The 16,668-nt window shown below is 39.3% G+C and overlaps 1 protein-coding gene across 1 annotated transcript in view; it reads left to right on the forward strand.

Moving 5' to 3' along the window:
• Positions 1-16,668, forward strand: part of SNX25 (sorting nexin 25) — a 255,337-nt gene that overhangs the window by 146,118 nt on the left and 92,551 nt on the right. The window contains exon 6 of the mRNA XM_007948369.2: positions 7,492-7,562. Within this exon, the coding sequence (XP_007946560.2) occupies positions 7,492-7,562 (71 nt within the window). The remainder of the gene's footprint in view (positions 1-7,491; positions 7,563-16,668) is intronic.

Below are 16,668 nucleotides of genomic sequence, written 5' to 3' on the forward strand. Positions count from 1 at the left end.
TGTGGGGCTGGTGCGGGATCGGGCAGTGTTTCGTTCTGCTGTGCATGGGGTCGCTATGAGTCGGAAACGACTCGACGGCACTTAACAACAACAACAACATTTAAGTCTTTGATCTTTCTGGAGTTAGTTTTTGTATATGGTGTGATGTAGGTATTGTTTCATTTTTGTGCAAATGGATATCCAGTTTTGGTATCACCATTTGTTAAAGAGACTGTCTCTTCCCCATTTGATGGATTTTGGCCCTTTGTCACAGATCAGCTGACCTATTTCTGGATTCTCAATTCTATTCCACTGGTCTGTGTGTCTGTCATTGTACCAATACCAAGCTGTTTTGACTATCGTGCATATATACTAGGTTCTGAGACCTGGGAGTGTGAGACTTCCTGCTTTGTTCTTCTTCCATATTGCTTTGCTTATCTGAGGGCTCTTTCCTTTCCGTATACAATTAGTGATTGTTTTTTTCCATGTCCTTAAAGAATGTTGATGGTAGCTGGCTCAGGATTGCATTGAATGTATAGATTGCTTTGCGTGGTATTGACATTTTCAAAATATTCAATCTTCCTATCCATAAGTGTAGTACGTTCTTCCATTTATGTAGATCTCTTATGGTTTCTTGCAGTACCATTTTGTACTTTTCTTTGTGTAGGTCTTTTGTGTTCCTGGTAAGATTTATTCTCAAGTATGTTACCTTTTTGGTAGCAATTACAAATGGAATTGATTTCCTTATTTCTTTTTCAGAGACTTCTTTGCTGGTGTAGAGGAATCCAACTAATTTTTGTATATTGATCTTGTGTCCTGACACTATGCTAAATCTTTCAGTAAGTTCCATTAGTTTTCTTGCTGAGTCTCTTGGGTTTTCTATGTATAGGATCATATCATCTGCAAATATAGATAGTTCTACTTTTTACTTCTTCTTACCAATTTGGATGCCTTTTATTTCCTTTTCTTGTGTTATTGCTAGAACTTCCAACACAGTGTTGAATAGAAGTGGTTAGAGAGGGCATCCTTGTCTGGTTCCTGTTTGTAAGGGCAATGGTTTCAGTTGCTATCCATTGAGAATAATGTTAGCTGTTGGTGTTGCATATATGCTCTTTATTATGTTGAGGAATTTCCTTTATTCCTATTTGTCAGAGAGTTTTTGTCAGGAAGTGGGGTTGGATTTTATCAAATGCCATTCCTTTGTCTGTTGATGTGATCATGTGATGCTTTTTTTTGTTTGTTTGTTTTGCTTACTTGATGGATTACATTGATTGTTTTTCTAATGTTGAACCATCCTTACATACCTGGTCTGAAACTCACTTGGTCCTGATGTATTATTTTTTGATATGTTGTTGGAGTCTGTTGGCTCGGATTTTATTGAATATTTGTGTCTGTATTCATGGGGAATATTGATTTGTAGTTTTCCTTTTTAGTGGTGTCTTTGCTTGGTTTTGGTATCAAGGTTATGCTTGCTTCCTAAAATGAATTTGGGAGAATTCCATCCTTTTCTGTGTTCTGAAACAGTTTGAGTAGGTTTGCTGTCAGTGCTTCTTCTCTAAATGATTGGTAGAATTCTCCAGTGAAACTGTCTGGGCCAGACTTTTTTGTTGGTGGTAATTTTTTAACGATCTGTTCAATTTCTTCTGTTATGGGTCTGTTCAAATTTTCTACCTCAGTGTGTGTTAGTTTAGGTAAGTAGTGTATTTCTAGAATCTGTCCTCTAGGTTTTCAAATTTGTTGGAATACAGTTCTTCATGGTTTCCTGATACTATCTTTTTTATTTCAGTTGGTTCTGTTGTGACATCACCCATTTCATTTCTTGTTCATGTTATTTGCATCTTTTTCTTTTCGTTTGTTAAGTCTGCCAGTTCTTTGTCAATTTTATTAATCTTTTCAAAGCACCAACTTCTAGTCTTGTTGTTTTTTTCTATTCTTTTGATTTTTTTGTTTCATTTATTTCTGCTCGAATCTTTATTATTTCTTTTCTTTTGGTGACTATAGGCTTTTTTTGCTGTTCTTTTTCTAATTGTTGGAGATGTTGGGTTAAGGTGTTGATTTTGGCTTTCTTCTTCTTTGATATATGCATTTATTGCTATAAACTGTCCTCTGATCACTGCTTTTGCTGTATCCCAAAGATTTTGGTATATTGTGTTTTCATTCTCTTCCAGGAAATTTTTAATTTCATTTTTTTCCCTTCTATTACCCAGTAGTTTTTAAGGAAGGTGTTTGTTCTGGTTACCTAGTGCCACTGTGACAAGTATATACTACAAATAGGATGCTTCAACAAACAGGAGTTTATTCTCTTACAGTTTGGGAGGCTGGAAGTCCAAGTTCAAAGTGCCAGGCTCTAGGGGCTGTCTTTGTGAAAGCCCCTCAACCTTTTGGGCTTTAGCTCTGCCTCTTGCTCCTGGCCCACTGAAGGTAGAGGCATCTCTTCACTCAGGCAGCTACTGGCTGCTGAGTCTAACAAGCCCAAGGTTGACAAAACGGCGCAGTCCTGATATTACCAAACCACCTGGCAGGCCATTGATTAAGTCCATTGAAAGTCCTAGGATTGGTAGAGCACGGTAGACTGCTGAACATTGACTTGGCTACATACAGGGTTCAAGCATTCCATAAGCTAGAGACTATCCCCAAGGCTTCTCCTTATATATAGGAAGCAGACCACATCCCAAAGGCAGCTACTCAGCTGCTCACAATAGATTCTACCATGGAGTTGATTACCAGTCTCGTCATGGGGAATATCCAGCTGCCCAAGCCTAGCCAAGTTGACACACAAACTTAACCACCACACTGTTACTCAGTTTCCATGTGTTTTCTGTTTTTCCATTGATCTTCCTGTTGTTGATTTCTAATTTTATAGCATTGTGTTCTGAGATGGACTGTGTAACATTTTTGGTGAGTTTCAGTTGGTGGTAAGAGTTCATAAGTACAGAGCTGCTCAAAGTCTTTATTTAACCAAGTGTACAAAACTAAATAGAAGAAGGTACCAACTCAGTAGGAGTCAAACCCAGTGCACTGCCGTTGAGGTAATTCCGACTCATAACAATCCCGTAGGAAAGAATAGCACTGCCCCATAGGGTTTCCAAGGAGCTCTGGTAGCACAGTGCCTAAGACATCTGACTGCTAACCAGAAGGTTGGTGGTTCAAACCCACCAGCCACTCTGCGAATACAACACTGTGTAATCTGTTTCCTTAAAGATTTACCACCTCAGAAACCCAATGGGAGTTGCTGTGAGTTGGAATTGACTTGATGGTAGTGGTTCTGGTTTTTATAGGGTTTCTAAAGCCGTAATCCTTATGGCAGAAAACTGCCTCATCTTTCTCTTCAGAGCGGCTAGTGGGTTGGAACTGATGACCTTTTGGTCAGCATCCAAGCACTGTAACCATTGTGCCACCAGGGCTCCTGCAGGCAGAACAGGCTGGTTATTTTTGTCTGGCTTTTTTGGGGGGGTTTGGGCAGGGAGAAGGGAGACTGTATAGATAAGATATTGCTGGAGTTGGAAAACAGCTGAGTTCTTGTTATTGCCAGTTCCCTTTAGTAAGTATTTTATTTTCTAAAAAAACCAAAACTCATTGCTGTTGAGTCGTTTCTGACTCATAGCAACCCTTCCTTGGGTTTCTGAGGTGCTATCTCTATGGAAGTAGGTTGCCCATTCTTCCTTCCAAGGAGTGGCTGGTGGGTTTGAACTGCCAGACTTCTGGTTAGCAGTCACATGCCTTAGTCACTATGCCACTAGAGCTGCCCCCTTTAGTATTAGGTTTACATAATCATTTTTGAAAAATACATTAATAAGCTATATATTTCTGGATCAAGAAAATGTTTACAAGTATCAGTCCTCCTGATCTTGAACCAAACTCAGCACTGACAAGTACATACCCTCCTCTGGAGGAAGAAATTCAAGGAGTGCCACATATCCCCTGAACAGCTTCCTGGAGTTCTGGGAAACCTGTGCCCTAATAGAAAGCTGGCATTTGGATGTATGTGCTGTGATGGATTTGTTGAGAAAAATGAGAATGAAAAGTCACTCATATCCTATGTTGCCTTTAGTATCAAATGAAAGAATTATACACATTCAATAATCATCTTAAAATGCCTGCTATGTGCAAAGCACTATGTGAAGCAGATCTGCTTGTGGATTTTGGATTCTGCTTCCTGCTATCAAGGTGGCTGTCATCCAGCATAGGAGACCTGTGTGAATATGAATGGGTAAATATGAAGCAAGATTGTTAAGACCATAAGTAGAGCATAAAGAGACAAAGAAGTGGGTAGAAGCAAACATTTCATTCAGCAGAAGAGAGCAATCTTAAGAAAGCTTCAGAGAGGAATGGAATGTTTAAGAGTGAATAGGATTTCAGCAGATGACTAAGAGAAGTTGTTGGGTACAAGAGGGAGAAAAAATAGAAGAGTAAAGACAGGAAGTCAGGAAAGAGTTCTTGTGTGTGTTCCAGGCATTACTTGTGGTCTCCTTGGGCAAGAACAGAGTAAGAAAAATGGAAGGCAGTAAGGCTGGAAGATTAACTAGCCTTGGTCATGCTAACATACTTCGAAAGATGTTATACAATATAAACATTATGTGTGTGTGTGTGTGTATATGTCAGTTTTAGAGTGTTAGGAGCATGAGCTTTAGTGTCTGGCAGCGCTAGGTTGTAATCCTGGCTTAAAAACAGTGGGAGCTTTTATAGATTTACTAATACATCGCTCCAATTTCTTCCTGAAACGTAATAATTACAACACCCTATTATGAGGATTAAGTGAGATAATGCAAATTATCTAGGAAGATACCTGGGACCTAATTGACAGAATATATAAATCTGAGCTAGTATTATATTATTATTTTATGGTTTTGTTTACAACCTTTTAACACTTAGATGCTGTATATTTTCTTCAGTACCATTGATGACGCATTTGTTCTCAGAATATGAATCACTAAGAATATCAATAGAGCAGTTTGTTCAGAGTATAATGTATACCTGTTAAGTGTTAGAAATGTTAATTTGTCAATTTAGCTTATGCATATTTCCTGAGTGCCTGCTTGGTAATATGTTGAGGTGTTGTTAAGTCCCTTTGAGTTGCTTCCTACTTGTAGCAACCCAGCGTACAACAGAACAAAACACTGCTTGGTCCTGCGTCATCCTCACAATCCTTGCTTGAGCCCGTTGTTGTAACTACTGTGTCAATCCATATCATTGAGGATCTTCCCCTTTTTCACTGACCTCTACTTTATTAAGCATTATATCCTTCTTTAGGGACTGGTCCATTCTGATAGAGTACAGGAGACAAAGTCTGGCCATTCTTGCTTCTAAGGAGCATTCTGCCTGTACTTCTTCCAAGAGATTTGTTCGTTTTTTGGCAGCGCATGGTATGTTCAACATTATTTGGCAGTACCACAGTTCAAACCATCAGTTCTTCTGTGGTCTTATTCATTGTTCAGTTTTCATGTGCATATGAGGCAACTGAAAATACCATGGCTTAGATTAGGAGCATCATAGTCTTCAAATTGATATCTTTGCTCTTTTTGAAAGAGTCTTCTGCAGCAGATTTGCTCAGTGCAGAACATCGTTGGATTTCTTGACTGGTGCTTCCATGGGCATTGATTGTAGATCCAAGTAAAATGAAGTCTTTGACAACTTCAATCTTATCTCCATTTATCATGATGTGACTTATTGGTCCAGATGTGAGGATTTTTGTTTTCTTTATCTTAAGATGTAATCCACACTAAAGCTGTTGTCTTTGATCTTCAGTAAGGGCTTCAAGTTGTCTTTACTTTCAGCAGGGAAGGTTGTGTCATTTGCATATCATAGGTTGGTAATGAATCTTCCTCCAATCCTAATAACATGTTCTTCATGTAGCCCAGAAGCAGTCCTATAACCTTTCTATAACCTGCAGTTATGTGTGTATCCCAATAATAGTCCTTTCCTATAGTTCCAGCTATGACAGTGATGAATTAATTGATTTAGCACGGGTTGTGATCTGACAATGATTTCCTTTGTTCTCTGTATATATAATGAACACCGTGACTGTGGTTCTGCAGATTCCATCAACCTCTGTACTAGGTATATGCTGACACTTTCTCTCACCTGGATGATTATCTCTGTTTTGCTTTGTCCTGTTTAACACTTAATAAATTAAGAGTCTCTGTAGGGAGAAAAAAAATTTTTTTGAGTAGTCCACAAATAGCTGTGAATATGATTAATTGTTTTGTGAAAAAATGTTATTTTGTACTCTAAGTGCTAGCCAAATATAGCATTAAATCTTAGAATGCTGGAAGGCTTATATTCAAAGTAGAAATTAATGTTAAAAAGCTTTATTATGGAAAGATTCTTAATCTATCACTATAAATAATAGCTAAGAAACACTTCAGGATAGATTAGTTTGGTTGGGACATTACTTGGTAACCACAGAATAACCCTTAAGAGCTTGGGTTTATAAAGCCCAAATGAATATACTCAAAAGAGGCACAATTCTAGGCTTGCACTCATCTCTTAAAATGTAAAACTTTCTTTATTTTTCCTCACTCAGGTCTTCCTGGTTACAGATACATATACCTGGTTCTCTAATTCAATGTTTCTATGTCCTCACTGCATCAGAATTAGCTTGGGGGGGGGTGTTTTACAAATATTGATACCAGAGTCTCTCCTACCCCAGAAACTCTGATTTTCTTGGTCTGGGATGGTCTTCTCAGTGAGGAAGAATGAGTGGCTTTGGGGCCATGGGGGAGAAGACAGCATTGAGAAGTATTTAGGATAGTGCCATCCAATATAACTTTCTGTAATGATGGAAATGTTCTATTTTGCTGTCAGTTATGGTCCCTGAGCCACATGTGGATATTGAGCACTTGGGATGTGACTGTAGCAACTGAGGAACTACATTTTTTTATTTAGTTTTTGTTGTTCGGTGCCGTCGAGTCGGACCTGACTCATAGCGACCCCTTCTTGGGTTTCCAAGGCAGTATCACTACGGAAGTAGATTGCCCCATCTTCCTTCCGAGGAGTAGCTGGTGAGTTTGAACTGCTAGCCTTCTGGTTAGTAGTCAAGTGCTTTAGGCACTATGCTACCAGAGCTCCCTATTTAGTTGTAGTCAGTTTAAATTAAAATAGCCACATGTGGCTCCTGGTCAGTTTATTTGACAGTGCAGATTTATTTAGGAAGTAGAATCAGTAGGCTCTGGTTAATGATGGGGGGAGAAGAGCATGTGAATGGGAGAAAGGGAACAGAAGGAGTTGAACATACCTTAAAGTTTGTACCTTCAGTAAGGGGGTAGATAGGAAGACTTATGGAATAGGAACCAGAGCTGGAGGAGGAGGTTCAGGAGTCTTTTGCCAGGACCTCAGAAATGACTAGCACATGGCACAAACCCGGTCCTTAATCTATGTTGGATTGTTTTAGTAATATTGGGGCAGGCTTCACAGTTCTGTGTTGTATTTGTTTAGTACAAATACAGTCTAAAAATATCTCTGAAAATAGTATTTTCTTTCTACTCAATCTTTTCTCTTTCTCTTTTAAACCAGGTATCAAATTGTAGTGGAAATAATCCAAGCAACTACAATTAGCACCTTTCCCCAACTGAAGAGGCACAAGGGTAAGAACCAGTTTTGTTTTCTTCACTTAAAATGCCTTGGGTCTGTCTTCTCCAGTCCTCCCTCTCCTGTCAAATGTTTGACAAACACAAGCATTCATCTGCCTTGTATTTAAATAGTTCAGATCTGTTAAAATAATTTGGTAACAGCCCTGTTGTTTTTAGGTGTCACTGAGTTGGCCCCAACTCATAGTGAGTTTGTACAACAGAAACACTGCCTGGTCCTCTGCCATCCTCACAATCCTTGCTATAATTGAGGCCATTGTTGCAATCACTGTGTTAGTCCATCTCGTTGAGGGTCTTTCCCTTTTCTGCTAACCCTCTACTTTACCATGCATGGTATTCTTCTCCAGGGAATGATCCCTTCTGACAACATGACCAAAGTAGGCAAGACGAAGTTTGACCATTATTGCTTCCAAGGAGCATTTTGGCTGTACTTCTTCCAGGACAGATTTGTTCATTCTTCTAACATTCCAGGGTATTTTCAGTATTCTTCACCAACACCACAATTCAAAGACATTAATTCTTCTTTGATTTTCCTTATTTGTTGTTCAGCTTTCACATACATATGAGGCTATTGAAAATATCATGGCTTGGGTCAGGTGCACCTTATTCTTCAGAGTGACATCTTTGTTTCTTAACACTTTAAAGAGGTCCCTTGCAGCAGATTTACTGAGTGCAATGCAATGTCTCTTTCCTTGACTGCTGCTTCCATGAGTGTTGGTTGTGGATCCAAGTAAAATGAAATCCCTGACAACCTCAGTGTTTTCTCCTTTTATCATGATGTTGCTGATTGGTCCAGTTGTGAGGCTTTTTGTATTCTTTATGTTGAGATGTAATTCATACTAAAGGCGAAGGTCTTTGGTCTTCATCAGTAAGTGCTTCAGGTTGTCTTCACTTTCAGTAAGTAAGGTTGGGTCATCTGCCTATCACAGGTAACAGCACTAGAGAAAGTAAATATAATTTCTTCCTAACAAAAATCTGTTTGTATTTATGTATTCTGTTATAAACTTCAACCATATATAGTCATAATTTTTGGAAAGTTACATTCATTAGACATATACTGTTTCTGTTTTGATTTTAAAACAAAACATGATTTCGTAATTTTTCTTATATTGAAATTTAATCTTAATATTCATCTATATTTCCGTCTTGAAACATGATCTTGATAGTCATTTAAGTGACTCCAATGAGTTGATGTTTCAGAATTTACTTGAAGTTTTTCCTTTGTTAAGCATTTGGATTGTTAATAGTTTCCCCCCCCGCCTTTTGTTGTAGATTTAAAAAAATATGCTCTGTAGTTTTTTTCTAGTTAGTTTCTCTTCAGTGAAGAAAGACTTTGGCCAAGCATGATACTTAGGTATAATTAAGGGGTAAGGATTACTCTCAACTCCTTTATAGCTTGCCTGGTGCTAGCATATTCCTCATCTCACATATGAGGTTGTTAATATCTAGAGTGCAGAATAAGCCTTGATTCAAAGCTGAGAGACAACAAACATTACTTCTACCTTGCAGACTAGACTTTCTACGATTAGGTCCAGGCCCACTCAAGACCCTACAAGGGAGTAGTCTGAAAAGAACATGGAAGAGTTGGGCCAGAGACTTTAAATGGCACACAGAGGCAAAAGGAAGCTTGGAGTTAGAAACTTTTCCTGCATCACTGACCGAAAGCAGGGGCTATATAGAATAAAGAAATGAGGTGTAGGCTTTGAGGAAGAAATAAGTCTTAATCTTAGCCCACAGTGATGAATATTGTGCAGTTGTGTTAATCAGCAAATGTTTACTGACCACTTACTAGATGATAATGATACAGCAGTGAGCAGAATATAAAATCACTGCCCTTATCTAGTCAATAAACTAGTCTGGGAGGTGGTCAAACAATAACATTTTAGAGGGTGATATGTGCCTGGTTGGTGTTAGTTGATTCTGAGTCATAGCCACTCATGTCTGTCAGAGTAGAACCACTCCATAGGATTTCCAAGGCTGTGACCTTGCGAAAGCAGAAAGACAAGTCTGTCTTCTGAGGTGACTCTGGGTGAGTTTGAACTGCCAGCCTATTGGCTAGTAGTCCAGTGCTTAACCATTTTGCACCACTCAGGAACTTCTATAATATGTGCCTTGGAGAAAAACTAATTAGGCAATATGGGGATGGGAGTGTAGGGAATGCTGGTTCAACTGGAAGGGAGGCATGTTTTGTACTTAAAGGGGGATCAGAGAAGACCTCCCCAGATGGTGACTATTTTGGTCCTCCAGTGGAGCTCTGGTGGTGTAGTGCTTGATAATCTTGGGACTGTGCCTTTTCACTTGTTTGACTGCTAACCAGAAGGCTGGTGGTTCAAACCCACCAGCCACTCCTCGGAAGAAAGATTGGGCAATCTGTTTCTGTAGAGATACCACCTTGGAAACCCAAGGAGGGACCACTATGTGTTGAATTGACTTAGCGACAGTGAATTAAGTGCTGCAGTAAAAGAAAATACCACAAATGGGTGCTTTCAACAAATAGGGATTTATTCATTTACAATTTAGGAGGCTAGAAGTTAGTTCAAAGTGCCAGCTCTAGGGGCTGGATGAAAGCCCCTTGTCCTTGGGCTTCAGCTCAGTCTCTTGCTCCCTGCCCACTGAAGCTGGAGGCTTTTCTTAACTCAGGCAGCTGCTGGCTGCTGAGGCTGGCAAACCCAAGGTCAACAAGTAAAAAGGCACAGTCCCAAGATTATCAAACAACACGGCATACCATTGGCTCAAATACAGAAAATGTCCTAAGGTTGGCAGGGCATGGCAAGCTGGTGAATGGGGACTCAGCTACATGAAAGGTCCAAGTGTGCCACAAAACTACAGAGACTTTTCTCAAAACTTCTTACATGCTGGAAGCAGACCACTCCCTAAGGCAGCTACTCAGCTGCTGCAGTAGATTATACCGTGGAATTGATTACCAGTCTCATCATGGGGAATCACTACATCCAGTTGCCAAGCCACTCAAAACCAGGACCAGCCAAGCTGACATACAACTTTAACTACCAGAGTGACCTATGAGCAAAGACTTAGGGATGTCAGGGGCGGGGGGATGTCTGGAGAAAGATCTGTGCCAACTCTGAGGAAGAAGCATGCTGGAAAGCTTGAGTTTGGGAAGGAAGCCATACACAAGGTCAGAAAGGGGACAGGAAGCTGGATCACAAAGGGCCTTTCGAATCATTGTAGGAACTCTGGCTTTTACTCTGAATGAGGAGAGAAGTCTAGAGGCTTTGGGGGCAAAGGAGATGTTATCTGATGAATCCCTAAAGAGTATGGCCTCTACTGCTCACCTTGTGCTTGAAGAGAAGATTCTTTGTTTTCGTATATATATATATATATATATATATAAAATTTCATGTATATATATATATATATATATATATATATATGTCTCTTCTTTTCTTTTAATTTTTTTTAAGAGCTTGTTTTACATTCAATGTTATGTGTACATTTAGTTTCATTCCCCATTTACCATGTCCACCCCAACCCAGTCTCCTCTCCTCCCTAACCTGTAACGCTCCCCCTGTGCCCATCATATTTATGCACTACTGTTTGTCCTGCATTTCCTCAATTTGAATGTTGGTCCTCTGGTGTCCCGTGGTCTATTGCTCTAAGGGATGTATTACATAGAGTATGTGGGTGTGTCATCCTGGGTTGAGAGGTCTGTGTGTACATCTTGTTGACTATTGGGCTGAGAGCCAGCCCCTGGGCTTGCGTTTTATTCCAGGAACAGGATGTATTCCAGGGCCATGGTATTGGGCATCTCACCAGATTTCATCTGACCAGTAATTCTGGTCATTATTTAGTTTTTGGATTTTGAAGTTTGTTTTCATATTTTAAGGAGAATGCTAGAGAGAAGTTTTTCCTGCCACCGCTACCTTTTTATAATATTCCTCTTTACATGAGTCTAGTCAGAAAAATAGTTATTTTGTGTCATATTTCTAGACATTCTCAGTGTCAGGAGACTCTTCTTACATTCACAACTCCATCTTCTATCTAAACTATCCTTATTAAGTGCCTTCGATACCCATCTTCTTTCTGTTTTAAGTTGACACTAGGGAGAAGGCAAACAAATTGAGAAAATGGAGAGTGTGCTGATGGTTATGGGTTTTCTTTTTGGGGTGAAGAAAGTGTTGTACATCTAGATTGTGGTGCTGGTTGTACTTACTACTTTGCAGATATACTAAAAACCACTGAATTATATGCATTAAAATGGGTGAGATTTATGTTATGTGTATTATATCTCAGTAATACACGTATCTCAGTAATGGCTCAGTGATTAAGTGTTCAACTGCAAATCAGATGGTCAGTGGTTTGAACTCACCAGCTGCTGTGTGGGAAAAAGATGTGGCAGTTAGCTTCTGTAAAAATTATAGCCTTGAAAGCTCTATGTAACAGTTTTGCTCTGTCCTAAAGGGTCTTATGACTTGGAATTGACTCAATGGCAATAGCTTTGATTTTTTTGATATTAAACTGTTAAAAAAAATGAGGAGGTAGAGACTCAAGATTCAGTTTGAGGTAAAGCTAATTTAAGCATTTCTGTCAAAATTTAAGCAATGCTGTCAAAAAGAACTTTCAATGATGAAATATTTTATACTTATACTGTCCAATATGGTAGCCATTTGCCACATATGAGTATTAATTGAATCTTTGAAATATGATTAGTATGACTAAGAAACTGAATTTTAATTTTAACTAATTGAAATACCATATATGCCTAATAGCTACTGAATTGGGCATTATAGGAGTATATTTAGGAATTTCAAGGAGCTTTTGGTGGCATAGTGGATACAGCATTTGGCTGCTAACCAGAAAGTTGATGGTTCAAACCCACCAGCTGCTTTGTGGGAGGAAGGTGAGTCAATCTACTTCCGTAAAGATTTATAGCCTTGGAAAGCCCATGGGGGTTGCTGTGAGTTGGAATCGACTTGACAGCTGTGGTTTGGTTTGGTTTTGAGTCCTTTATTCAGTGACTAAATGAAACAGCATGCACGAGTGTGTAGTATAGACACTGGCATATTGGTACTTGGTAAAGTTGAAATTGAATAATTAACATCTCATTTTAAAAAGGCTCTTTGACTAAATGTATTTCTCTTTAAAGTTTTATTATGTATTTTAATCTAATAGTCCTGACACAGTTTGTCATTGAGCCAAAGCATTTCTTCTATTCTAAAGTCAAGGACTCTGCTTTGTATGTTTTTTGCTTATTCAAAACTGGCTTGAAATAACTTTAGAGGCTTCAAGTTGGGGAGAAGTGATCTCCATGCTAGGGTGATTTTAGGTCAGGTTCAGAGGTTCTGATTCATTATACCCATCTTAGTCAGGGTCAAAGTTTCTATAAAATAGACTAGGGTTCTTGGGTCTCATTTAGGCCTGAAAGGTCCTTCTTTTAGGGATCAGTACTTATTGCTGTGAATAAATCAGACACGTCTTTAGAGGAGAGCAGTCAAGGTGACTGGGTATTTTTTGGGTGGTATTAGCTCTACTGTCACACTTTGACCATTCAGTTTGATACAGAATGTGTGCCTGAAAACTTTGTTGTGGAGAGAACCACATTTGGCATTTTTTCCACATGATAACTTTTATGAGTTTTCTTAGCCTCATTTATCAAATATGTAAAAATCTATGATCGTACAAAGATTTTTATAATTATGTTTCCATTTATATTCTATATATTGATAGGATATTTTGATGTAATACTTACATTAGTGAATAATCCCCCCAAATAATTGTTTACTATTTTTCATAAATTTTGTTATTAAATGCTTAAATCTGATGAAAAATTAATTTTTGGTAAAAGAAGTCATTTTTAAGATTTTCTCTATTTTTATTCAGGCTATGACTGTGGTTATGGCATACCTGTTGCTGTAGATTCTCACTTATAGCAGCTCTTTAGACAGAGTAGAACTGCCCTATCAAGTTTCCAAGGCTGTAATCTTTACAGAAGCAGACTGTTACATCTTTCTCCCATAGGGCATTTGGTGGGCTTCAACTGCCAGCCTTCCAGTTAGCAGCTGAGTGCTTAACCACTGTGCCTGCCACCTGGGCTCCTATATGGCTATGGCATAATTGTGATTAAAGCCTATTTGTTCATTTTTTATAATAAGAAAACTTTTCAACATAGTACCACTGAGCAATGTTGCACTAACCGAAAGACAAAACAAAACAAAACAAAAAAATTCACTGCCATCAAGTCAATTTTGACTCACAGAGACTCCCTTTGGGTTTCTGAGGCAGTAAATCTTTACAGAAGTAGTTTGCTCAGTCTTCCTTCCATGGAGTGGCTAGTGGGTTTGAACTGCTAACCTTCTTGTTTGCAGTCAGATGCCTTAGGCACAGTGTTGAAGAAATGGTGTAATAGTTAATTGGGTAGAAATGGGAACAGAAAAATGAAAAAGTGGATTTGTTATGGAAACTTTAAAATAATTTCTTTATAATAATCCAACTACAAAAGTGATATAGTATCTAGGAAAAGGGATTGATATAAAAGATTATAAAATAAAGTAGTGTACTTGATGACTGATTGGATATGGGGAATGAATTGGAAGATGGAACAAAAAATCCGAGAAAATTACAATGCTGCTGCAACCTGCTGATTTTACAGATGAGGAAACAGAGGTCTAGAGAAGTTAAGTAAATTAGTCTGAGATCATAACTTCTAGTCTACTGTTGTTTTTGTTATGTCTCATTGTTTCAGGTGACATGATATGTGGAAAAATCACCAGAACAGGAGTTAGGAGACCAGAATTCAACTTAGATCTGCAGCTAGTTTCCTAGTGAACCCTGTTGCTTTAGATGCCAATGTGTTGGTTCTGAGTCACAGTGACCCTGTGTACAACAGAAGGAAATGCTGCCCCATCCTGCACCATCCTCACAGTGTTGCTGTGCTTGAGCCCATTGTTGCAGCTACTGTGTCAGTCGCTTTCATTGAGGGTCTTCCTCTTTTTTACTGACCCTCTACTTTACCAAGCATGATGTCCTTCTTTAGGGACTGGTCACACCTGATAACATGACCAAAGTGCAACAGACAAAGTCTCACCATCCTTGCTTCTAAGGAGCATTCCTGCTGTACTTCTTCCAAGACAGATTTGTTCATTCTTCTGGTAGTCCCTGGTATGTTCAGTATTCTTTGCCAGTGCCATAATTCAAATGCATTAATTCTTCTGCAGTCTTTCTTAGTCATCGTCCAGCTTTCACATGCATATGAGGCAATTGAAAATACCATGGCTTGAATCAGGCCTATTGTAGTCCTCTGAGGCCTTTTGCAGTAGATTTGCCCAATGCAAAGTGATTTTTTCAGCTGCTTCCATGAGAGTTAAGTGTGGGTCTAAGTAAAATGAAGTTGAACAATTTCAAACTTTTCTCTGTTTATCATGGTATATTGCTTGTTGCTTGTGAGGACTTTTGTTTTCTTTATGTAGAGGTGCAGTCCATACTGGAAGGAGGTACTCTTTGCTCTTTCAAGTCCTCTTGACTTTCCGCAAAGGGGTATAATCAGAAAAGGAGTGTATCATAGTTGTATTCTTTCATCATACATATTCAATCTGTATTCTCAGCAAATAATCCAAGAAGCTGGACTATGTGAAGAAGAACACAACATCAGGATTGGAGGAAGACTAGTTAACTACCTGAGATATGCAGATGACAATTAAACTAATGTGGTAGTTAAGATTGTTTGTCAACTTTGTGGGTCATGATTTTGAGTGTCTTCATAGCTAGATGTATTTATTCCCCATGATGAGATTGGACATGATATAATCACCTCCATGGCGGAATCTGCTGTGAATAGTAATCAGTTGAAAGGAAGTTGCCTTCGGGGTGTGGCCTGCTTCCAGTATATATGGAATGGATTCTGTATTTGGCCCATTCATCATCTCCAGTTCTTGGACTGAACCCAGTGGCCTGCTGCATTGCCTGTTGATTTTTCAATTGTTGCCTGCACAGCCTGTGAGCCAATAATCTGCAATCTGCTATACTGCCTGCCACTCTTGAGTTTGTCAGCCCCTGCAGCCACGTGAGTCAGGAGAAGCCTCCAGCTTGCTCCAGTAGGCTTGGAAGGCAAAGCTGAAGTCCAAGGTCGAGGGGCCTTCACCTAACCCATAGAGCTGGCATCTGTACTCTGACTTCTAACCTAGTCTTTCCTTAGAGTGAGCACGCTGAATTGGGACTTCCAGCCTAGTCTTCCCCTAGAACCAGCACTCTGAATTAGGACTTTTGGCCTCCTCAATGGTAAGAGAATAAATTTCTGTTTTGTTGAAGCCATTTGCTTGTGGTATTTCTTACATAGCAATGCTAAAGAACTAAGACGTTAGACTAGTCTTTTACTACATTTTGTAGGACTCAGTATTCTCGTCCTTAGATTGAGTGCTCATGTAAATGATCATTTGAAGGGTTTTTTAGTGAAACCATTGAAAGAAGGAATGTATAAGGGGGCTGCTTTTGGGGTGCGAGTGCTTATTGGTCTTAAGCATTTTGCACTTGGGATGAAAGGAGAATAGAAAAGTGCCCATTTGGCATTGCTAGGCTGGGATTCAAGCTGTGGAAGGCACACCACCATGAAGAGAAATATTTTGAAGTTCTCATTATAGTTAATACACCCATTCCTTACTTATTGACATGGTTAGATTCCAGTAACCAGGTCATTATATGAATATTGGTATGGAAAATAAAATTGCTTTGTAAACTTCCGCCCGAATCACAATAAAATGTTTAAAAAGAAAAAGACAAAGACTTCACATCTCCTACTGGCTGAGTAGTATTCCATTTTGTACGTATATACCATGTCAGCCCCAGGGTTACAGGTGAGGAGAGACAACTCAGGGACACCCAAAGCAGCAGGCGGGAAGAGCAGGAGAAAGGGGATTCAAAGCCAGGAAGCCAGAGAGAAGAGCAATCAGCCGAAGGAATTAGGTGAGGAGAGGAAACTCAGGTCTGCCCAAAGCAGCAGGACGGGAAAGCAGGAGAAAGGGGATAAAAGACAGGAGCTCGGACGGAAGAGCAGTCAGCCCCAGGGATACAGGTGAGGAGAGACAACTCAGGGACGCCCAAAGCAGCAGGCCGGAAGAGCAGGAGAAAGGGGATTAAAAGCCAGGAAGCCAGA

This window comes from Orycteropus afer, unplaced genomic scaffold, assembly GCF_000298275.1.
Source record: "Orycteropus afer afer isolate SDZICR_OR568_19922 unplaced genomic scaffold, OryAfe1.0 scaffold00215, whole genome shotgun sequence".
NCBI classification, from domain to species: Eukaryota; Metazoa; Chordata; class Mammalia; order Tubulidentata; family Orycteropodidae; genus Orycteropus; species Orycteropus afer.